The sequence below is a fragment of the Phoxinus phoxinus genome, assembly GCF_949152265.1.
Source record: "Phoxinus phoxinus genome assembly, chromosome: 18".
Lineage (NCBI taxonomy): Eukaryota > Metazoa > Chordata > Actinopteri > Cypriniformes > Leuciscidae > Phoxinus > Phoxinus phoxinus.
Genome location: NC_136893.1, coordinates 13,032,131 through 13,055,610, shown reverse-complemented (window position 1 = coordinate 13,055,610; position 23,480 = coordinate 13,032,131). Strand labels below are relative to the sequence as shown.

The window sequence follows — 23,480 nt, the reverse complement described above, 5'->3', positions numbered from 1 at the left end:
GTGTAGCATGGAGTTTGACAGAAGATGGAGCCATACACCATGTGACAGAAACTTTTTCCACTGGCACACTTCTCTTTTCCCCCTATAGCTGGCGAATAGAATACATTTGTCTTCAGATGCCCAGTAATAGCCTACAATAAAAACCATAATTAGAGTTATTACAGTAAAAACACCCTAAGATAACATATCTTCTTAAAAGTATCTAGCTTTCAGAAGACAGCTTAATTAGTTTATTTTGCTGACCGTGGTGGCTATACGTTGCCACAGTTAGAACAACTAAGTGCTGTAGTATGGTATTTTGGCGGAAACTGTGGTTACCATGGTAATTTTGTAAGGGTATTCAACTCGTGGTCACCTGCTCCAAGCTTGGAAACTTGCTCCTTTTCATAAATCTCTCCAAACATTTTCAAAATGCAAATTATTGAAAGTCACTGTTCAGCGCACAATTTGACAATGTAAGCAGCTCCGCGTGAAGTCGTGGACAAGAGAAGTGCTGTTATTGGTAAGAGAGCAGACGGAGTGTGATTGGCTGTGGGATCCACTCCATTTTGGAAGCAGCTGTTTAAAGCCCTATCCCTCTTGCTCCTCATTGTGTTCAATAGACTGTCAGAGGAGCGTTGGATTTGACTGGGAATCTCGGAATAGATCAAGATAAATCCATTGAATCTGTGTGGAATGAGGGAAGAGCGTTTGGAAATGAAGGGGAATCCCGACAAAGAGTGAATGTCGTATTAACAAGTGGAAGAAAGTGAAGCGGATCAAGGTTAGTGCTTGTTACAGTAATGATGGGTGATTGCAGCCGACATAGTTTCGGCAGTGAAACAACAGGCGTTGCAAATGTAACAAAAACACATTGACGCATTACTTTCTTGATGGATTATGCTAAACATATGCATAAAGATTGTGGTTAAATTGCAGTTTTGCTGCAATTTGTGACGCCTATTTGTAACGTTAGCCTATAGACTTTCAAGTATGGATGAGTCGTATTGTAACAACATTTGCCAATGTATATTCAGTGACCTTAAAGGGACAGTTCACCCTAAAATTAAAATGTACCTACCATCCTGTTGTTTCAACTCTGTATGACTTTCTTGTGTGTACAACGAAAGGAGATGTTTGGCAGTTTTTAAAGGATTGACAACCTCACTCTTCCAGTGACAGTTTTGTTTTACCACATAATAAAAAGCAATCCGCCTGACAACAGGACGATTAGTGAGTGATGACAGAATTTATATTTTTAACTCTCTTTATGCAAAACCAGTTGGATTTTTTTTTTCTTAGCAAAAGCCTTTATATATATATTATACTTGCAAGAAGAGGAAGTGTTGTCATGACTCATAGGAGGAACTTGTCAGAGACTTCTCTCACATGCGTATTAAAGGTTAGTTCAGGGGTGTCCAATCCTGCTTCTGGAGGGCCACCACTGTCAGGCAAAGTTTAGCTCTAACCCCAATTAAACCATATAAACACACCTGAACCAGCGAATCAAGGTCTCACTAGGCATACTAGAAACTTCCAGCCAGGTGTGTTGAGGCAAGTTGGATCTAAACTCTACAGGAGTTGTTCAATTCTTATTGTTTCAACTCCATAAGACTTTTGTTCATCTTTGGAACACAAATGAAGCTATTTTTATATTATTCTCTCATTATTTTATCTGTACATTAAAGTCGAATTAACGAAAATGTTCATGTGCATCAAGCAAATGTTTGAGCTTACTTTTACCATATTTGATGTGTATATATGTGCATTTATCACTGTTTACATGAGTAGCCTTTATATAAAGCATTCATGCCTTTTCAGAAGGATTAAACCGCATGATTCATATGGATTTCTTTTACAGTGTCTATACAAATCGTGCTTGTGTGCAAAAGTGATGGGAAATGAGGGAATATTAAAAATATATTTTCTTTTGAAGATGAACAAAGGCCTTATGAATGGTTTGAAACTGAAAATGCTAATTTGGGGGTGAGCTATCCCTTTAAGAGCACTTTGCATGAGTTCAGCAGTAATGTAGTAACAACAAAGAGATCAGCCATGCCGTTTCAGTGGTTCAATCATATATGGACATTTTTATTATGATGAAGTGCTCTGGCAGCCCACTCGTGAAGATGTGCCAAAGACATTATACAAATCGAATGTAATCTCTTTTAGTGTATGTGTGTGCATGCGGATGACCGGTTTACTTTGATCGTTGTATTTATTATGCAAGATGGTCAGTTTTTAGCTTTTTTGTGAGGAATCTGTTGTTTAGGTCACTACATTCATGAGATCCCTGGCCAGACCAGGAGGAGGGTGCCTTGAACTCAAAGACATCATGGACTTGATTCACTGAGGCATTTTGATGAGTCGCACATCAACAATGAATGAACAATCTGAAGTGGAACAATCGGTTCATTGTCATCAGCCTTTTAATTTTTCATAGTCATGTGAGCTGTGTAAATGTATCCGGACTATTCGTCTGAAACAAATTCTGTAGAGTGAATGTTAATATTTGATGCTGCAATGGACTTTATGCTGTATTGAACAGATTGATTGAACTTTATGATATGTAACTTCAACTCTCAGTTTGTACTATACAACCAAGAAATCGTTGGTGTCTTTTGCTCTCCTGAGCTTGGTTGTCCTACTTTCTATCTATGGCCCAACAACTTCACTATAGCAACTGCTTTTTTGGACCTCTGAGTCAAAAGATGTTATTCGAGCAAGTCATCATCCACTTGGCTTCTTCAGCTAGAGTAGGCTGATGAAATGGCAGGTAGTGGTACTCAAAGATGTGTTGTGACTATTATCATTTATCATTGTGATGTAGCAGAAGCATTATCCTCTGCTGGCAGCACTCGGTTTGGTAAGTGCTCTCTGGCTCTTTGCTTTAAGTGAAAAGTTCATTTGCACGACACGTCCAGGTCAGGCCATGGCAAGAGTTTTGCATCAGTACTTGAGCCATTATCGTGCCACGGTATCCGTTGATGGCTTTTGTGGTTGTTTTTGTTTTCCTCTCTATTTTTATAAATGGTTTTTCTAGTTGGCTTAGTGAATAGGCTACTTAACTGTCTCACATTTTGTTGATGCATGAATTTAAATGTATATAAACTACTCCTCTCAAAACAGAGGCTATTTGTGGGGTCTCCCACTGTGTAGCTTTGAATTGAAACCGATGTATACTTTTAAGCTTGACAAAATCCTATTTGTTACCCTGAAATAATTTGGTGTGCGCAAGTGCTTTGATTGAATTGTAGTACTATGTCTTGAGGGCCTCATCAACAAGGCTGTTGATATTATAACATTATTGCTGGGAAGCAATTCTCCACTCAATTATAACCTGCTGGGAGAGCTGTTCAGATTATTATTTTTATTGCACGTGAAACTCAAATCAACACAATGAATTCATACAACTTAATATATGTATTTCAGGAATTTACACCGCTGTCACTGAATGAATCAGGGTTGACGCTTTCTCATTTTAAACTTGATTTTTTCCACAGTTCTCCTGATACATTTTCCACAGTTCTCCTGATACAGTTTCCACATTAAATTATTTTTCAGTCAATATTAGTGTTATTTGAGTATTTATATAGTAAAGTTTTTATTAAGGCTTTTATTTGAATATTTTCAGGTTTTCTTTTTATTTTAGTTAAATTTTTTGCAATTTGTTATGTGCTTATGTCTTTTTTTATATATATATATATTTTAATTTTTTTAGGGCTGTCACGAGATTAAATTTGAGTAGCCTACTCGATTTAAAAAAAATCCTTGATTGCAATTTACCTGTGTTGTTTAACCGGCAAAATACCGGAAGTGGCGCATTCCAAGGACATTAATCCATTAACCGCATTATTAGACAATTTTATACGGCTGGATGATATATTTAGGCCTAAACATTTTAAAAATCATAATATAACCTATTGCTATTGTGAGATCACAAAGTGTGCGATTAAAAATTAAAGTACTGCTGTTTCCATGCGTGCAGGTTTGGTTTCTTCCAGCGTCACAGATCAGCTCCGTTCACAGTAAATGCTGCTCCACACAAACTCAGTCTCTGCATGTGAACCACAGAAAAATGCATCAATATGTTTCTAAATGTGTGAATTGAATTCAAATGTCCACTTAATCTTTAATATTTGGCCACTTTTTTACGATAAAAATGCTACAGCTTGGGTTTCATTTTATTTTGCAATCGCAATGAACTTTTCTCACTGTTTTATTGCTGCTTGCTCTGGCCTTTTACTGTGCAGATTAGTAAAAATAAATTGAAATAATTTAACTCCATTCTTATTCATGTCCTTGACAGCAGCACACAAGAGCTGAATTGAATTGCAAAATGTAGGTCAAGAGACCCTTAAAAGCTATTGCCCATCTATTTTTTTTATGTTTGTATAAAATAATCTGTCTCAATTATCTTCTTCAGTGTGTTTTATAACAATCATAATGCTTTTATTTGGATCAGGCATTGTAGCCAATCATAAGTGCCTAAATGCAATGGCTTTTCAGAGCCTTTTTATGCTTCTGCGTCATATCGACGGCGTACCCCCGCAGACCCTTCTGCGTCGACGCAAACCCCTCCGCCGTAGCTCGACGTGCACCTCCAAAAAATTGTAACTACGCGTCGAGGCGACGCAGACCACAAGGGCTGTGATTGGTCACACCCCCACCCCCCTAGCGTTCTGGCGGTGAAATGCACCGCGATGCAACACAACCCGACGCAGAACCATAAAACGACCACGACGCCGTAGGAGTGACGGCGTAGCTACGGCGTGGAGTTGACGGAGAAGCATAAAAAGGCCTTTAGTCAGAATAGCTTAGGCTTAACAGCTGAAAACGCACAAGGTTTTGTTTTTGTTCAACGCGAGCTGCATTCTTGCGACTCCTTTCATTATAATCAAAAAAGTGTGTAAACATAATTGTACAATGAATCTCTTCTTTACATCAAGACAGCTTTTGTTTATTTATTATTATAACAAGAGTTTTTTTGAGTGCAGAATTCAGTGAGTTTGTGCTTTAGAGATTGACAGCCATAATGATTATAAAGGGAGGCTCTTCTCTTGCTTTCTGTTTATTACCCATTCACAATCTGTATAGGCCTACAAGTTTAGTTTTTCATGCTCCTAAGTACTGAACACTGGAATGCATGATTCCAATGCATGATCAGAATCTGCGATTATTGTCACTGAAAACCAATGGATGACACAATAAAAAAAGTACTTAAATCAACAGTTTTTGTTCTGGTACAGAGAACCATAGAATAGTCATTTTATTGGTAGTGACTACTAAAATTTTGGTACCGTGACACTGATAATAATAGCCTAATAATAAGACAATTAATTGTATGTGTGTGTTTATTTATGTACAAGTATGGGAATTTGCATTTCACTTGGCTCAAAAACTGCCATGGCAGTTCTGACTGGAATATCGGCTTAATCGGGTTAAAGTGTTAACACGCTAATATGATTGAATTACGATATTAATCTGAATTTTCTTGTGCATGTAAACATGGTCAGTGTGCCTTTTAGTGCACTTATGTGGGCTATGGCCAAAGCCGTTGGTCAGATTCGTTCAAGCTGTCATTCAACATTTGAAAGCATCTCTCAGGATATGTTTTGCTTGTCTTCCTCTCTTCACAACTCAGAGCAAATCAAATACTTTACGCCCACATCCTCCCTGATCTGTGGGAGAGAGGCGTGCTGCAGCTGTGTGGGATCCGTTCGCTGCGGAGAGAGAAAGAGAGAGAGGGACGGGAAGGAGAAAGACAGAGGCAGACAGAAAGAGAGAGAATGAGAGGAGGCTCCCTCATAAACCCTAGGATCAGAGGACACCGCTTTCTGTTTCTCGTGTGGACTAAAATAAAACTGCCTTTATTCAGGTCCTTGGAGAGCTTTGTAGCACCATGTCATTAGCGTTCAGAGTGCGTTTGGTAAGTAATTGAAGCTGTGTGCTGTGACTAAGTTTGGATAATGGTTGTTAGCTTGAAGTATTGGTAATTGGAAGTGAGAAGGGGTTAAAGACAGGGCAGCAAAAAAGAGGAAACGTACAGTGACAGGTGGTCTTTAAGACTTAACAGCTGTTCAGCTTCGTTTGCATGTCCAGGACATGTCTTTTTAATTGCTGTCTGGGTTTGGAGGCTGTGAGCACTGGGTGGAAGATCTCTTATACATGTCATAAAAGTATCATAGAATAATGTGCATTTCTGCTAGAGATGTTTTAACAAAAGGATGTTCAGTATTTCTTGTGCATAGTTGTTTAGGTTTATCTGCTTTTTTTGTTGGGCCTTTACAGTTGTGCAATTTACCGGTACCTAGGGTGTTTTCTGGGTCCATTTATGTTGTTCAAGCTGCCAATGAGGACAAAATTACCTGAGGTTGTCCATTCAGCAAACACCTCTGTCTGTGACGTTATGCATAGTTCTCATTCAATAACTGTGCAGTTCTATATACTGATATTAAAGGAATAGTTCACCCCAAAATTAAAATTTTAATATTTAAATTTACTTCTCATGTTGTTCCAAAACAGTATTTTTGTCCATACTATTCAATAGTCAATTGGGTCCAAAACAGAATTTTCATTTTTGGGTCAACCTTCCCATTAGGCTTAATAAATATGTCTGTATTCTGTTCTTGTCTGTCTGCACGCCAGATGCTCAGTGTTTCTGGTTCTGTGTATCCTCCACGCTCTCTCTCTCTCTCACGGTAAGACCTCGGGTGCAGGAGAAGGACATAAACGACAAGGACAGACGTCCCACCTGCTTCCTGTTATAAGGCCATGTGTTGTTTAATGCAAGAGCAGAACTGGATGTGTGTACAGAGGTCCTGTCAAAGAGACAATATCCTGCCCTTTAGAGGGAAATGTCAGCCAAAAATTAACGTTCTGTCATTATTTATTCGCCCTCATGCTATTCCTTTCCAGAATGTGTTTTTCCCGATTATATGTATATATTATGTGTGTTGTAGAATATTTTTCTCATAGATGTTTTCTCTACAATAAATGTTCATATTGATAATCTTAAGAACCACTTATGCATCTTGCAAATTAAATGTGACCGTCATGACGTCAAACGTGCGCCATGTCTTCAAACTATTTATTTATTTTCAGAGCTACAGTGCAAGTGAAGATTTTCAGTGACTTATAATTCAGTCTGTTCCTCAAACTAGGCTTCCATTTGGCTTCAGAAGACTTTTTATGGTGCTTTTATAGGTTGTTGTTTTTGAGTTTGACAAGCCCCTGGTCAGTATATGGAAAATTCTTTATTTTGTCTTTATTTTTACAATAAAATTCTCAGAATAATAATGTCATACGGGTTTGAAACGGCATATGGGTGATTTGTTGTTTCTTTAAGAGCCGCATTTTGTCCCTATGCGGCTCTTTGTAATCGCAGGGTGCAGATGGTGGTGAGCATATTTCAGTGTGTGGCATTTGGTTTGGATAGGTACTGTAATTTGTGTGCAAAACATTTATTTTCAAAGCAGTGTGATTTATTTTCAGAAGGCGTATGACCTTTTGACTGTTTGTAGGAGAAGAGTTTTCATGTGCGTAAGTGTTGTAAACCTCTCCAATCATCAAATGTTCTGGGACCATTTCACAGTCATGACTCTTGTACAGATTTTTATTTTATTTTATAACTTGCCCATAACAGTAGTGCACATGACTAGTGTGCTATAGCCTCCTGAAGACCTATGATGGTACTCTTTGAGAAAATTTGTGTATATTCAAATTTGGTTGGCCTACATCCTGATTCGTCAGGACATGCATGAAAACCACTGATGTTTTGCATAATTGATTTCAAAAATGTCTTTATTATTAGTAAATAAATCACTTAAATTTCAGTATTTTAATTGCACAAAGCTATTGAATTAGATTAGAATTTAAATATAGAACACGATTTTATTTTATGATGCTCCCTCCCCCCAGTTGTGGAGCCTGACATTCCCTAAAGTTCAATAAAGAAAAGTTCTCCTCCGTTTGTGTTCCATGGAAGAAAGAGATTGAAATGACATGAACATGAGTAAATCATGAAAGAATTCTTGGGAGAACTTTAAGATTTTAATCCTTCTCCAACATTTCTAGTTAAATAAACTCCCACTGTTTTCATCTGAACGCCACCACCTGTTCATGACTCAGCAAAGATCCCTCCCTTCAGTCACTGTTGTCATAGTCTGATGTGTGATTCATGGGGAAATCCTAAACCCTGTTAGCACACTCCCTCTCTCTCTCTTGCACCACGCTGTGAATTTAATTGGGGAAAGAGCTGCATAAAAACAATAAGTGGTAATTATGCCGCCAAACAAACGGCGGATTGATTCAGACATCTGATACAGTTTGGCTCAGACAGAGATTTGAACTCTCTCATCCCTTAACAAACCATTTTCTCACTGCTCATATTCTGGCTGGGTGATTGACTGATGGCTGGCCGCAAACTGCATCATGTGCGTCTGCATATCATCATAACGGTGGAAAACATATGCCATCTTTCATTGACGCATGAGTTTTACTTCCTTTAAAGTGGTCTAAAAGGAAACCCTTTAGCAGACAGGACAATCATTGCTTAATTGAGACCTTTTCCTTTCTGCCCTCAGAACTTATAAGTAACTCGTCTTCTGTGCTTTCATTATGGAAAATAACTATTGACTTTTTAACCTGCATTGTCTGAGTTTGAGTTGTTACTTTTTATTCCTGCTTGTTATAGACATTAATTGAATATGAAGTAGGTAGGAAGACAAACGCCTCAAGCTTTTTATCCTTTATCTTCATGAAGCCTGCGTCAGCTGCCGTGGTTGGTGTGTTTCTTTCAAATAATGAGGCAAATAGATCCAGGCGTCCACCTGTGCTAGGCAAATAATCTTGTGACCGTGTTGGATGTGGGTGCTGTGCAATTATTAAAGAAGGATTTGTGTCTTTGTGTGTCGGCTCTAAAGTTCAGCTGTCTCAAACTGCTGTAACATTTGACTCGGCCTCCCTGCAGTATCCTCATTATGATTTAATATTTGCTCTGATATCAAAAGGGCTGATAGGCCACACAGGGAAACGAAGCCCATCAACTCCTGCATTAGTAAAGAGGCGGTGGTTTCACACCTTCATCTCCCCGAGCCTTTTTAAATGCTAACGTTTTGTTTCATGAAATAACACCAAATACTCGCTCCGTTAAAGGGCCCTGTGAGCTAAAAGCCTCCCGACATCAGTGCGAGGAAAATGGCTTTAATCTCGATACGGCTATCGCTTCCAAATCTTCAGTTAATTGCTTCTTAGTGGCTTTGAAAATCTCTCGCTTGTAAAGGAGCAGCCCTTCGCTCAGCACCCCAGGGAGCTGAAAGGGTCTCGATGACATGAGGAAAAACTTCCTGACCGCTAACTTTCTGCATTAGCTTTGCAATTCTTGTCTTGATCCTCTAGAAAATCCTCATGGATGGAGTGGCGGCGGTCCTGAGGATTTCGAGGAAGACGAATGAGATTGAGTCACGTGTGGGTGACATCACCACAGTCTCATCCACAAGTATGACTGTGACTGCAGGCCTGGCAGCCTCTCTTCTTTCTCTCTCCAAAGTATTCATGCCACCTCCATGGCCAATATGCCCATTACACATTTTAAGAGCTGTTTTGTTTTACATGCAATCTGTCAGCGTTTGGCATTAAATAGGCAGTTATTTATACTTATTTATCTGTTTATGCAAACAGAATTTAAAGAAGGCCCATGCATCTCTTATATTTGCATTAAATTTGTACCTGCCACGATGTGTATATATTAATTGATTTTTCTCTTACATTTAGATTTTTCTAGACCGCAAAGAACAGTTACAATTTTTTTTTTTTAAATGAACATTCCCAGATGGGTATTCAAAAATGGGAACAAAATGTACATATTTGCCCTAGTTGACTAGTTGTCACTAGTTGAGTCTTGAGGAGCAACTTACAAAATCCATTTCAAAATATCAGTCTCTTGTGGATCCTTGAAAATGTTGCTAATCAAGACCCCAACAGGAAGTAAATTAGACATTTTGAAAGGTTGCGAGTTGGGAAAGGGGAGTTTACCTCCTACTGTTTTTCAGTTTGATGATGTTAATTTGGAACTACTTTCATGTTCATGTTTAGTTCAGTCCTGCGGTGTGATGCCACCACAAAATTGAGATTTGTTTTTCAACTTTAATAAGTTCAATGTTTACATATTTGCATATGCGATTCAAACTGTTATGACTGAGTCAAAATAACTTGTCCTGTGGTGACATGCTAAAGCAAAGAATTTATATATAGAAAGACGGTGCACTTGTATTACTAATGGGAGAAAGTGCAACGCGCAATATGGCGGAATAAATCCCACCTTCCTAAGAAAAAGCCAATCACCGATTGGTAAAGTCAATGCGTCACTGCAGCTGCTGTTAGAAGCTCCGGTTTTTATAGAAATGGTCAGTGTTCTGAGACGCGTTAGCTTGGTACAGCTTGAAAAATAAAAAACAAATCGTCACAATTCGAGCGTTTAGAAACACAATTTATGAGACAGTTGTTGTCAGATTTCTAGGGCTGTAATCTCCTAGTCGATTAGTCGATTGTTGGTCGATACGTTCTGGCTCGACCAAAATTCTGATTGGTCGATTTTTTGGCGCGTTCATTTCATTAGTTTTGACGCGTTCATTTCATCCGTTTTCCCGCGTTCGTTTCATCAGTTTTGCCCGGTTTTGCCGCGTTCGTTTCATCAGGTGGAAAGCACTAATTGCTAATGGGGGTGTTTTCAGAGCACCCCTGTTTCACAGGTAACAGTCTGTCTTCAGAACACCCCCCTTGTTTTCACTTCTTTTGGATTAGCCCAACCCACCGGAGAAGAGAGACAGATAGAAGAAAGTAGGCTACTAGAAGGTTTGCTGAATATTATTTATTTAATTGTGAGAGCGTTTAATTCATAGTCAGTCCTCTTCTACCATGTCAACAAAGACATCGGCAGTGTAGCAGCATTTTTTTTTTTTATAGAAAACGGGAAATTTATGATTGTAGCCTAATGCGCTGTGCCACTGTTTGTATTAGTTTTGAGCCTATGCTTTATTTTCAGTTATGCACTTTATTTCGTTTTTGCTCTTGATCTGGTTTGTTTAATAAATATTATGTTTTTATTAAAATGGACGTGCCTTTCTTTTGTGTTTAAGAGTAAAGCTTTAAGTTAATAGTCTATTCGTGTCTCAGCCGCGAAGCCGCGCTCCTGTGTTCAGCCTCACTCTGCGAGCTGCTTCGAGCTGTCAGTTATTATAATACATATGATAAAAACAATTGTCTAAATTATGTTGCATATTCCTCAAAATTTCTTGTGATGATATCACTAGTTGACAACAGTACTATTTTCGGAAATCATAGGCTATGATATTGCGCAGGTGCACGTGATGCAACGCTGTCAGAGCCGACAGATCGAGTGTCAGACTCATTTCAGTGCAAACTAATTAGGTCAAAAACGATTTAATATACTGCAAATAGCCTACTATTTTTTATGTTTATTTATAATTCATTTAGGCGGACAACAAGGCTACCAAGTACTGCGCACAGTGCGCAGCTAATTAATTTAACGTTTTTTTTTTTTCCTAACGTCATTTTTAGTCGATTTTTAGTCGAAAATTTCAGGACTTTAGTCGACCAAGATTTCCTTTGGTTGATTACAGCCCGAGATTTCATTGGTGATTTCAAATGTGAAATTAAATCGTAAGCTTGGCGAACAGTTTGAGAATTTGATGTTTCCCCATTCTGAGATGGGAACTGCACTTGAATGCCCGAGAGGAGTTTCAAAGATGGCCGCCGAGTGAAATAACAGTCTTAAAGAGACTTTGGCTAAACCGAAATTACACATAACATTTTTCCTAATTGTATTCCAATTATAGTATGTCATTTTCATGAGTTTATCTTATTTGAGAGAATAAGTCTGAATATTTGGCAGACTGTTTTTATATTACTTTTAAGCTGAAATATGATATTTTTCTTTTTGCAGTTTGTTTGCTTGATGACTTCTGTCATTCATAAGCCTTATTGTTTAAAATTTTTTGTAAAATGTGATCAAAGATCCCTCACATTTTAGGTGCAGTGAGAATGTGTAATGCACAAGCAAAGTTCCCTTGCGGTGGTCTCATAACCTTTTCCTGGAGATGCTGAACATGTGCCGGGAAATGTTACAGTATGCTGATAAGAGGCTGTGAAAGTGCAGCTGAAGTGCTTGGGGACCGTAAAGTTGGCATTTAAAAAGTCATGATAGCACAAAATTCTTGGTCGGTGGAAGAAGGTGACCGTTCATGGTCCTGAGTAATATTACCAGCATGAAATGCAGTCAATGGCTCTTTTGACGTAGCTTGAGAAAAATAGTTGTGGACACAAAGCAAGGCCCTTCAAAAGGAGGAAGGATACATAGGACGGCAGCAAACGAACTTTGAATTGTGAGGTTTTTTTATTTTATTGTTGTTGAAACCAATGCCAAAAATAAAAAACAATGCCTGTGCAATGGTGGATATAGTTTTTTTTTCTTTTTTTTCTTCTTCTTGGACTGAGCAATCACTTACGTAATGTGAACACAAAGTGTGTGTTGGATGTTCGTTCAGTTGAGCTGTGGCTCATCATAAAAAGGGGAGTGCTGGAGCTTGTGCACTTATCTCAAGAGCAGCTAAATGTGCTTGCTTCTTTAGACAGGCTGGAGTCTATTCAACTTGATTAGATGCAGCTCCGTGGTGTCCAGAAACTCTTCCCTGATAAAGACAGAATATGGAACATTTTTCAAGCTCATTTTATTCCTTGGGAGATATTATATAAACATTGTTCTCTTGCCCAAAACTGAAGCTTTACACATATTATCAGCAGAGCAGACTCCATCTTCAATTCCTTTTTAAAAGGGCTGAAATTCTTGCAGTCAGCAGAGTGTGCATGTCTGCCTAATGGAAATAAGACAAGGAGGTTGTCATTTCTATGTATAAGCTTGTCCCATTTGGGTTTCTACTTGGGCATTTTTTCCCATTATACGGTACTCCAACAAATGCTTGCAGCAATATTTCAGTCTGGTTGCAATATTTCTATCACAGATTGAGTGTGTGTCAATGTATGTGATTTGAACAGGGTGCAAAAAATGGCTTTTGAAATGTATAAATCTTATTTTGTTTGTTCAGTTGTTTAATTTATTTGTGCTTTCATTTGTTTATTTGTTCATTCAGTAATCTACTTAGTTCATCTATTAATTTGTTGGTTTATTATTTTCATTGTATTATTTTGTTCAATTGTTTGTTTATTCATTTATATTGTTCTTTTATTTGTTCATTGGTTTTTGTTGCGATCCCAAAGCATCACCACATAAGAAGAAAATGAGTGCAATATGTCAGAAGCATCTGAACTGTTATTTGACAAACATACTTAAAATTGATCATTATTAAACCCTACTCGAGCCAAAAGGTAGGCCTACACTACGGACACGGACTATTCATTCGTTCATTCATTTGTTCGTCCAAAATCAAAATGTAGGGTTCTACACTCTTAATCACAATGAAAATTTGTTGAATCATTTGTTCATTTACATTGTTCATTCATTGTTCATTTGTATTCATTTTTGTTCATCCGTAATCAAAATGTGATTTGTGATTTAGGCCTATGTCTATACTGGTATGTACGATAGACAGGTGGTACGTAAAGATAGGATACATCTAATGCTCATCCCTTTTACTCTGAGTTTGAGAACCCTACCCTCCAGCTTTACGGTTTAGATTTCCTCTAGTTAAGAGCAATACTAATTTATTCCCACAGCCATTTCCCTTCTAAACTTAGGCAATGGAGGTGGTTAGTAGGGTCAGGAGTTTTTCACGATCAGTGTATTGTCTTCACATTTTTATGTTTTTTTTAATGGTTGTCAGTCTGTATGCCTTGCTGTAACACTAATTGCCCCCTGGGGCACATAAATAAAGTTAAAGTTGGAAGTTATTGGCAGATTCAGCTGTATTTTTTTTTTTAAATCCAGGTTTATTCCCTCAGGAAATGTTAAATTAATTAAATTCACTGTTTGTAAGGGCATACTGCTGCCACCACCAGATATGACGTTTATTACTCTCGGCACAGAGGGTCCCATGTAGAATTGTAGCAGTAGATTTGTATCCTCTGCTGGGCGCTCGGGCCTTTGTTGATAATATCAGTAAGAGCTCCCGTTACACTCTGTCTGCTCAGAATATCCCCCAAACATTAGGTCGACTGCAGCAAGGATGTAGGACTAGAAATGAAACCTATTTGCTTTGCAGGTGTGCTGATTCACACTGTATTCATAGCTCCAATAATGGGCTCCCACTGCTGTACTGTGCCGTTATATGATTCGAGCATTACAGTGACACAGAGAACAAAGAAACTTTTCCATCCGTGATTGACAGTGCTCGTGTTACAGCAGGTTTAATGTGATTAGTTTGCGGCCTTTCAGTCCAGAGGTGATCTGGGTAGAGATCAAGTGTCTAGAGTGAACTAGATTGAAGTTCACATTTTACATTACATGGTTCAAGTGACCCAATTCCCCCAAAAAAACAACTTTTTTTAATATATATATATTCGCTCCCATGTGGCACAACGATCAGATATGACCCAGGAATGTGTAAGCAGGAAAAAAGCACATGGGTTAGGCCTCATTCATAAGTCGAATGAATGAATCGGATGAGTGCTTTTGCATCTGCCATGTAAGCGGACAGATCGAATATTCCCGTCAATTCGTTCGTCATTGAAAAGTGACGGTGACGAAAGACGAACCAACCACAGTGATTACAGCAGCGATCATTGCTACATTCGCTCAGGCTGCAACAAGGGCTTCCCCCCCCCCCCGCTCTGCCTTAAGAGACCAATGTTTGCTGAACTTTAACGAACATTAAAGATTGCAAAGGGCTTTTCTCCCCCCCCCCCCCCCCCCCCCCGCTCTGCCTTAAGAGACCAATGTTTGCTGAACTTTAACGAACATTAAAGATTGCAAATCGCGCTGTTTTTACTTACCTTTCCGGCTTAAGCATTTCCAGATCAGTACCTTGTGTTGTTTCGCTAAGTGTATAGTGCAAATGCAGATATCGGATATGGATCACTTTTAAAAGAAGCTGGTCGTCAAAAAAATTGGATGTAGTTAACAAATTGGAATTGGGCATTAAGACCTGCAGTGTAAATGCGACTTAAGTCTCTTGCATTTAAGGTTCATCTCCTGCCTTTTGAGGAGTGAGGGTTTCTTGTCTCAAGGGTCCCATCTTCCTTGTCCAGTTCCGGCCTACACGGAAGAGGCTCTTTATTGACTGAATAAAGTCAACAGTCTGCTGCTGAGAGTGGCCACATGCACTTTCAAGCCAGGGCCTGATGGACGAAGTCAAGCAGTTATGAGCAAAAAGTATTTAAACCATCCATGTAATTGCTTCGGTTAGGCATATATTGACACACCCTGTGACCGGTTTGATGGACTAGAGCACTGGAGACTCACTAAGTATTCCTGTTGGTTTCTACACTTGAAAGCCACATGAATATGGGAGATGCACATATTTGTCCATAAAATGTATTTGCTTGTGGTCCGGTGTAATGATATTAACCTCAGAGTCATTTTATTTCCCTTGAGTGTGCATTCCTGAGTCTCTTTCTGAACACTTTGCTTTTCATGGAAGTGTCGTTCCCTCCTGAGGTTTGTGAATTGTGCTATTTGTGGTCTAGAACGTCTTTCCATCACAGTAATGTTGATAATTAAGACAGATAATTTTGCCGAAGGGCCATTTATGGAGTTTTCTAGGAACCCAGCGGTGTGACGCAGGCGTCATTAACTGAGGAAAGTGACATCATTTCTGAAAGACCAGTGAACTTTAGAGAATTTCTGTCAGAGGTGAAATGTACATATTTTCACTAAAGTCCACATTTGTTACTCTTTCAAGTATTATTTGATGCTTTTCCTCTCTCTCTCTGAGCTTTATAATTACACCGCCTGCATTTTTTTTTACTGTACCTTAAGACTTGTATAATTATGTAAATAATTTCTGTTATAATTGGACTTGTCCACAATATAGGAGTAGTTGTGCATGATAGTTGCTGAGTATGAAAAATGTCGGCATTGCTATGTCAGTCGACCAGTGATTGACTCTTGATTGATTTTGAGTGAAGATCTATAGTTGGCAGACTGAGTGGCTGGATTTCATTCTCATGATCCTAATATATCATGATTTGTCCAAATATGGAAATGAGCAATGAGTTTATGTACCCAGTGGGCTGTGCAGACTGTTTTAGACACTGGACATATCCAAACATTTAGTGAGAGTGAAAGCGTGACTCACTGCTTTTCTGTTGTTGTTGTTGATGACGATGTTGTTGATGATGATGATGTTTTTTTATTTAATTTAAATAAAAGGTTAAACATGAATTTGTCATTTGTTTAGGCCTGCTGGCGACACAGAACTCATGTAAATGATAAACACGTCAGTGCTCAAGTTGGTGTTTTGTAAGCCTCTCGTTCTTGATCCCACAAGGACTGCAGGCTAAGGGTGAGCTGAGCCGTTTTTGTGATATTCAGGGATTTGTGCACACACACCTGCATCGTTTGTCCTCTGACGCTGCCTAGCGCAGTTGACTCCCGTTTCCTCCCTCTTGTCCACCTGCAAATAAAAAATTTGGTTCAGTAAGCTGGGTCACATGCAAGGGAAAATATATCAAATTACCTTTAGTGAGCCGTAGTGTCACTTTATTGTAATGAAATTTAGGAGAGTAAATGGAAAGTAACTGAACACTGTACATTTGAGACCAGCAACGCAACAGCCCCCTGTTGCCAGATAAACTCACTAAATATAGAAACTTTTACATAAGGATTTCCAGGCTGGAGCACTATATATTGGGCACTTGGTATAAGATAGATTCTAACTATATATGAAAAAAAAATCATTTAAAAAATCGATGTATATATCGATACACCATTCAAACATTTGGGGTTTGTTTTAAAAAGTCTCTTATGCTTTTTTTTAAAACACAAAGCACTGTATATATTAATACAATATAGCACACAATATATTAATTCCTGTAATATATTATTACGATTTAAAGTAACTGTTTCCTATGTTAATATATTTTCAGTCTTCAGTGTCACATGATCCTTCAGAAATGTAGATTTGGTGCTTAAAAACATTCTTATCAATGTTGAAAACGGTTACGTTGCTTCATATTTTTGTGGAAACCATGACACTTTCCAGTAGCACAGCAATTTTACACTGTTGTCAGACGTCAATTTGGGGTGTTAAACTTTTTGTGAAAAGACATTATTATGTGCACTTCAATAGAGCCCAGCTTGTGTTTTGTTGGGGAAGGTTTTCTTTAAAAGCCTCATGCACTCTGTGTGACACTTTCTTTAGTTTGTCTCTTCACTGGGGAGTCGGGCTCTCTGCAGGCCACTGTTCCAAATACTTCTTCAGCTGCTGTGACCCCAGCCTGACCTTTGTGAGTGCTTGTAATTATAGATGCTGCATAAACAGGTTGATATTTGGAGAACACGCCAGCAAAGTTTGCATGAAAGTGAAATTGGCTCACGCTTCTCAAGGTCCTGAAAATGAGGTTGGGAGTATCAGGTAACTGACATGTTGGTGCTGGCAGACGTTATGTGCAATGACTCAGCCTGCTAAAACACACATTGGCCAGTGTTGAATGTGCACACTGTGATATGGTGGCAAACAGTTCAGGAAAACACTGCAGATCCTCTTCATTGTGATGCTAAATTATGTAAACCAGCCATGTGGAGCTTCCTTGAACAATGCTGGGTTCCTTAGGGTAGTAGAGGTTTTTGCTAAATAATACATGGCTACTTTAAATGACCATCAATAGATAGTGTGGTTACATCATCTAGCAGGTGCTGACTGAACTGAACTAGCTGAACTTTAACCCCTTTGTTCCACAAAATTGGTGTCCAAAAGTTAACTTCTGTTCTGTTGCAACACATTCTGACACGGGCATCCTTTGCTCTTTGTAGAAATCTCTGTTCAGCTCCCCACATTTTGGGATATAATCATTACTTTTCAAGTTAAAGTCCCTCCCACTTTTCAGACTGTTCCTACACCCCTGATTTGCTCAGCACTACTGGAGCATTTGAGAATAATAGAGAACTATAAAAAGAAAGAAAAAAAGAGGAGGGTTGAAGGATGAAAAGAGAAATACAGGGATGGAGAGAGGTGATTCAAGGGAAGGAGGGATGAGCAGTAAAGACCAGCACAAAGATTTATACCCAGTAATTTTCTCTGCCTGTTGCTCCCTCACACGTCACACCTCCCCCTCTGCTTCCAACACATAGCATCGCATTTATTTGTATTTGTCGTCTTTCCCTCGCCCTCTCACATTCCTCTGGAATATCCCTTCTTCTGTTGTCCCATCTCTTCAGACAGACCAGCTGTACAAATTCAGTGGCATTTAGAGTCATAAAGTCAACAGTAGTATTGGCAGCCCAATGTGATCCATCTTTGAGTGAAACCGGATATGCGATAAGATGAAAATGAAGGACTAAACTTGATTTTTATCCTTCATGAATTGATTGGGTCATGAAACGTTGTCTCTTAATGGCAAGTGGTTGGCGATCTCAGCCAAAAAAGGAAAGACATTTCAGAGATGAAATTAATTGATGTGATTTGAGGAAAGACTATTTTTGAGTAGCACCTTAAAGGGGTGGTATAATGCCCTTTTCACAAGATGTAAAATAAGTCTCTGATGTCCCCAGAGTGTGTATGTGAAGTTTTGGCTCAGAATACCCCACAGATATTTTTATATAGCATGTTAAAATTGTCACTTGGTGAGGGTGAGCAAAAATGCACCGTTTTTGTGTCGGTCTCTTTAAATGCAAATGAGCTGCTGCTCACAGCACAGAGGGCGGAGCTTCAACAGCTCGTGTCCTGTTACCTCACACAGACATGCACTGAAAATTTCAAAAACCTTTAGCCTTTTATGTTCAAACTGGAGTCAGACAATGATGGAGAGACTCAAGATTAAGTGACATGTAGAAGCAACAGGACATTTCTGAATGGTTAGTTGATGAATTTATGTAGCTTATGTGGAGTTAACACTATCTTCTAGTCATTGATTAGCATATTCTGTCTTGATAATCTATAAATAGTGTTCCCGGGGGCGGGTTTATGTAAATTCTAGGGTTGGTAATGTCACTAACCCGTGAGGAATGTCGTGTAGTCCCTACCAGCCATTTGTTGTAGTCCTTAAACGATTTCTTTAAAAGCAAATATCTCCCTTTGCTTTAAACTGAGCATTGTAACTTTGCAGATGTTGTTTATGCTCAAACAGCAACATTACACATACACACTAACTAAAGTTAGAAAAGTGAAATCATAATCAACCACCCCTTTAAGAAGTAACGTGAGTTACTTTTGAGACATTATCAGCAGCTTTGGTTAAAAGTAAATTGGGTTGTCTTTTGATTTCATGTTGACTTAGAAGAAACTTAGTGAGTGACAGTAGCTAATGTGTTTTTGGATGCATTCTCCGGGAGGATTCCTCTCTCAGCATAATGCTACCCACCCATGACTCTCCTTCTGAAAGCTGTTTGATGAGCTCCAAAAAGTGTCTTATCGATCGCTTTGGGTTTTATCTCTTGTTTGCGTGCCAATAAGGCTCCATTTGCAAGCTTGCACTGATACTCGCAAGAAACCCGGAGTGTAAACAAGCATGAAAAGAATGACGAATGCGTCCAGGGTTGGATGAATGCTTTTAGCTCTCTTATATAATTAGGCCATGAAATGAGTTCAGTGGCTGAATCTATTAACTTTAGCGTTGAAATAGAGCCCCTGAAGTAATAATTACTCCAATTCATCAGATGGAGTGTTCTGTCATGGGCATTACTGAACTGAGAGATTCACAGATTTTCTCTGTCAGGATTTATTTTCCGAGCTCATTAAATGGAGTTCTTCAAAAGAGTTTTTAAGTCAAACTGTTGGTCGATATCTTTCTGGACTGTAAATGTTCTTAAAAAAAAATTCTGTCTTTTTGTTTCTTTTAGGTGTAATGAGAGGGCAGTTTGTGAGCAGATGATGGACGTTGAGGCGTCATATTCAGAGTTCATAAACTGTGATCGTACAGGTCGCAGGAACGCAGTGCCAGACATTAAAGGAGAGACCGTAGTGGTGGGGACCAGTGAACTAACCAAAGACATGGCTCAGATGGACCTGAAAGCTGCAGGTATACATCACACAGAGAGCTTTACAGTTCATCTTGCAAGACAGCACCTGTATTGACATTTGTCCTTTAGGCCCTGTGTCCACCAAAGCATTTTTTTAACTCTGCTGGCGTATTTGTTTTCAATGGTAGCGCCGCGTTTTTTAAATACCATGAGCGTAACGAGGCGCTGAGCGGTTTTGTTTTTCATGTTGAAGCGCTGAGCGCCCAGTGTTTTTTACTGGTTGCCGAGAGTTGAAGAATGTTCAACTTTGGGTAAAACGCATCGCTCATCACTGTCACTTTTTCCCAACCGTCCAATCACAGTGGAGGAGGGGCGGGACTAATACCACACCGACCAACCGCCACATTCTGCTTGTACAACGTCAACAGATGACAACAAGCATAATAATGTAACAGAATAATTTTAAACTAGAGCCAGAGAAAAATACGTTACATTGTATCGGCATTTTAATATAGAATCAACACAGAAACAAAATATGTGTGAAATGAGATGCTAGTAACACTTTCGCGGATATTCTGTATCATAACAAGCAAAGCGTCTCAACTGAAAAAAATGCTGCGCTGCCAAAACACTCTCAAGCGCCCACAGCCTGGCGTTTTCAGCAGAGCGCCTAGCGTTTTCAGCTGGCTAAAAACGCTTTAGTGGACACACGGCCTTGGAGTTGTCGTCCTCCTCATCATCATCATCATCATCCTCCTCCTCCTTTCTTTTTCATTATCATCTTCTTAGTCTCTTCCTCATTTTCCATCCCTTTTCCTTCTCCTTTTTCGTTGTCATCTTCTCCTCTTCCTCATCCACCTTCAACTTCTTATTTTTCTTATCCTCCACAATTCTCCATTTCAAACTTTTTGATAATAATTTCAGACTTTTTTGTTAGAATGTTCACCATTTAAAATATAAAATCTGTCTTGCATTTATTAGCATGAAGAGTTGTCATTGGTCCTCTTTATTGCATCTATTCGATCATGTTTACAGTTTTATACTGAAATGTGTCATGTTATGAAATCAAGAAAATAAGTATAAGTGAAACTTTAAAGTGGTTATGATGCTATGAAAGCTAACCTTACTTTTTAGAAATATATTCTGACAGTTATTCGTATTAGTAATTCTGCACAACTAGTCCTGCTCGTGTGATAAAAGAACTGATAATGTCTCTTGACTGCCAGTGGTCTATTCGGTCATGTTTATTATGCAGAACTGCATCCATACGGTCCCTGTAATGACTTGCTTTGTGAATACGATAAGACTGATGCATGAACACATTACAAGTGTAGTTTACAAAAGAGGATGTGAACCAAAGACTTTCACTGGCCTTTTCTTTCAAAATGTCCCATACTTTATCCAGGACACGACTCTGTGAGGTCACAGCGTCCAGATTAAACACAAATGGGTTTGGTGAGGTTGAATGGAGGCTGTCACCATTGACAAAGATTTATTATCTGCCCTCTCAACAATAACCGCTTCCTTGACCGTTTCCTATTCGTATGGGAACTTTTCAACTCTTTCCTACTGAAATAAGAGCTGCATCTGTCTCTATTTGACCCAGTTTCCTTAGTTCACATTCTTGGCACCATTTTATCTCTGAAATAACCTGAGACTTTCCCATGACCATGAGGACTCTGTCAAGAATGTGTAGCTGGGGGGTGTGCACATGTAATATTGTGGCAGTACGTTTTGTCATATCTGTGTCTTGTAGAGGTAGATGCTTCTGGATCTCCAGCACCTGATGCAGAGGCCTCCGGGAGCCAGGACAATCAGGGGAAAGAGGGACCGTCATAAAGATCAAGAATGACCCGGAGGAGAGGAAAGCTGAGGAGTTCTCTCCTTTTCTCATCAAAATTCTCCTCATCTTTGCTCATCAGGCAACAGTGAAGAGTTTCTCTCATAGACTGCCATTAAGGTGGACGTCCACCCGTTGCATGCTGTTGAGTGCCTAAGAGACAGATGGAGAAGACACTGCCTTTGCAAACACCACTAAATGGGACGAATCTGTCAAGGACTGTATTCATTCACAGCGCTGAGTGAGGGAAAGTTGTTTTTTTCCTTACTGAGTTTGAACAGAAGCACAGGCTTTTTGATATTTTTCCAACTTAAACTAAACAGTTCAATCTCATGTTGAGCTACTGTATACTATAAAGTACCAAATATAGCCTTTTTGTTACTGCCTGACATGGATGGCTCCATTTTAATTCTCTTTTTTTAAAACAATGACCACTACAGTTGAAGGAGGTCTGATTATAGAACTGAATTCTCAAATTTTGCCTGAGGTCTGAAGAGATTTGTTTCTATACTTCATTACATACTGTAACACAAATGTAACATAATTAACAATATTTATGTAGTATATTAAGTTACTGCTTTCTGCTCTTGGCACTGTTTTGTGGTTTTTGTCAAACTCTCAAGAAACACTTGTTGAAACACATTGCATTTATATAGTGACTATAAATGGAAGTACCTCAAAATAAACAGGAATGACATTATTTCGCTTTCAGTGGCTTAATTCACAGTAAACATTCAGTCACTGTGTGTGTAGGAAAGTTATGTAATATTGTCATTATACTAACCAAATAAATACATTTTAGTTGAAATTATACTTCTACTTTTAAAAAATAATAAAGAATTATAGTGGGCTAAATTTAAGGGGCAATTCATAGTTCACATTCCACAGCTGCTTTCCCATCGGTTTTCTACGTAAATGTGCAACAGTAATTATGATGACATGAGTCGAACTACATTTTAGATGGACATGTAATAAATCAAGACCTCGCTTTTTCTTTCTTTTTTCTTTTTTATTAATACAAGTTTACCTTGAACGCCATGAAAGTAGCGTCTGTTTTCAGCAATGCAGATTCAAAGTTGCCATCGACGACAGCGAAAATACGGAAGTATGAGACCGCGGAAAGCGGCAAGTCCCGATTGACCAATTAAGACCCTCGTAATGATAACATTACAACATTTTTGTCATACCAAAGTCAAGAATCACACAAGCATTCAAATGCAAAATTATTGATAGTTTATACAGTGAAAGCTCTCAGTCCCTTCCTCCCCACAGTATTCATATAGTCCTATGTTTTCCTATGCAGTTATACAACAGAAAATGTAAAACCTGACAATATTTTTCACTAAGGCTGATAAACTCCAAACCTGAGTTATATGAATCGTCTTTTGGTAAATGCCCTCTGGTGTTAGAACAAAGCAACGACAAAATTAAAAAAGGTTTTGCACAGCATTTCATCATCAGACCCGGTAACATCTAATAATAACTATTATATTAATAGTAATTTTATTGTTACCCAAAGGTTTGTATAATGCATGGGCTATACAATATATATATAAGTTAAGCACCATA

General features: G+C 38.7%; 1 protein-coding gene across 3 annotated transcripts; it reads left to right on the top strand.

Moving 5' to 3' along the window:
- Positions 1 to 70: 70 nt before the first annotated feature.
- On the top strand, positions 71 to 22,905 carry pkig (protein kinase (cAMP-dependent, catalytic) inhibitor gamma). Of its 3 annotated transcripts, XM_079588548.1 has the most exons (4): positions 71 to 502; positions 603 to 763; positions 19,952 to 20,130; positions 21,828 to 22,611. In XM_079588548.1, exons 3-4 carry the CDS (start codon positions 19,980 to 19,982, stop codon positions 21,908 to 21,910), a joined length of 234 nt encoding a protein of 77 aa, XP_079444674.1. In that variant the 5' UTR covers positions 71 to 502; positions 603 to 763; positions 19,952 to 19,979; the 3' UTR covers positions 21,911 to 22,611. The 3 variants fall into 3 exon arrangements, with proteins under 3 accessions (XP_079444674.1, XP_079444675.1, XP_079444676.1); XM_079588549.1 differs by lacking the exon at positions 71 to 502 and having other exon boundaries at positions 589 to 763; positions 21,828 to 22,905; XM_079588550.1 differs by lacking the exons at positions 71 to 502; positions 603 to 763 and adding an exon at positions 5,624 to 5,908 and having other exon boundaries at positions 21,828 to 22,769.
- Positions 22,906 to 23,480: the final 575 nt, after the last annotated feature.

Coding starts and splice junctions, on each gene's coding strand:
- pkig (XM_079588549.1), top strand. CDS start 19,980: ATGATGGACGTTGAGGCGTCATATTCAGAGTTCATAAACTGTGATCGT. Junction 20,131..21,827: donor GATGGACCTGAAAGCTGCAG/GTATACATCACA, acceptor TGTGTCTTGTAG/AGGTAGATGCTTCTGGATCT.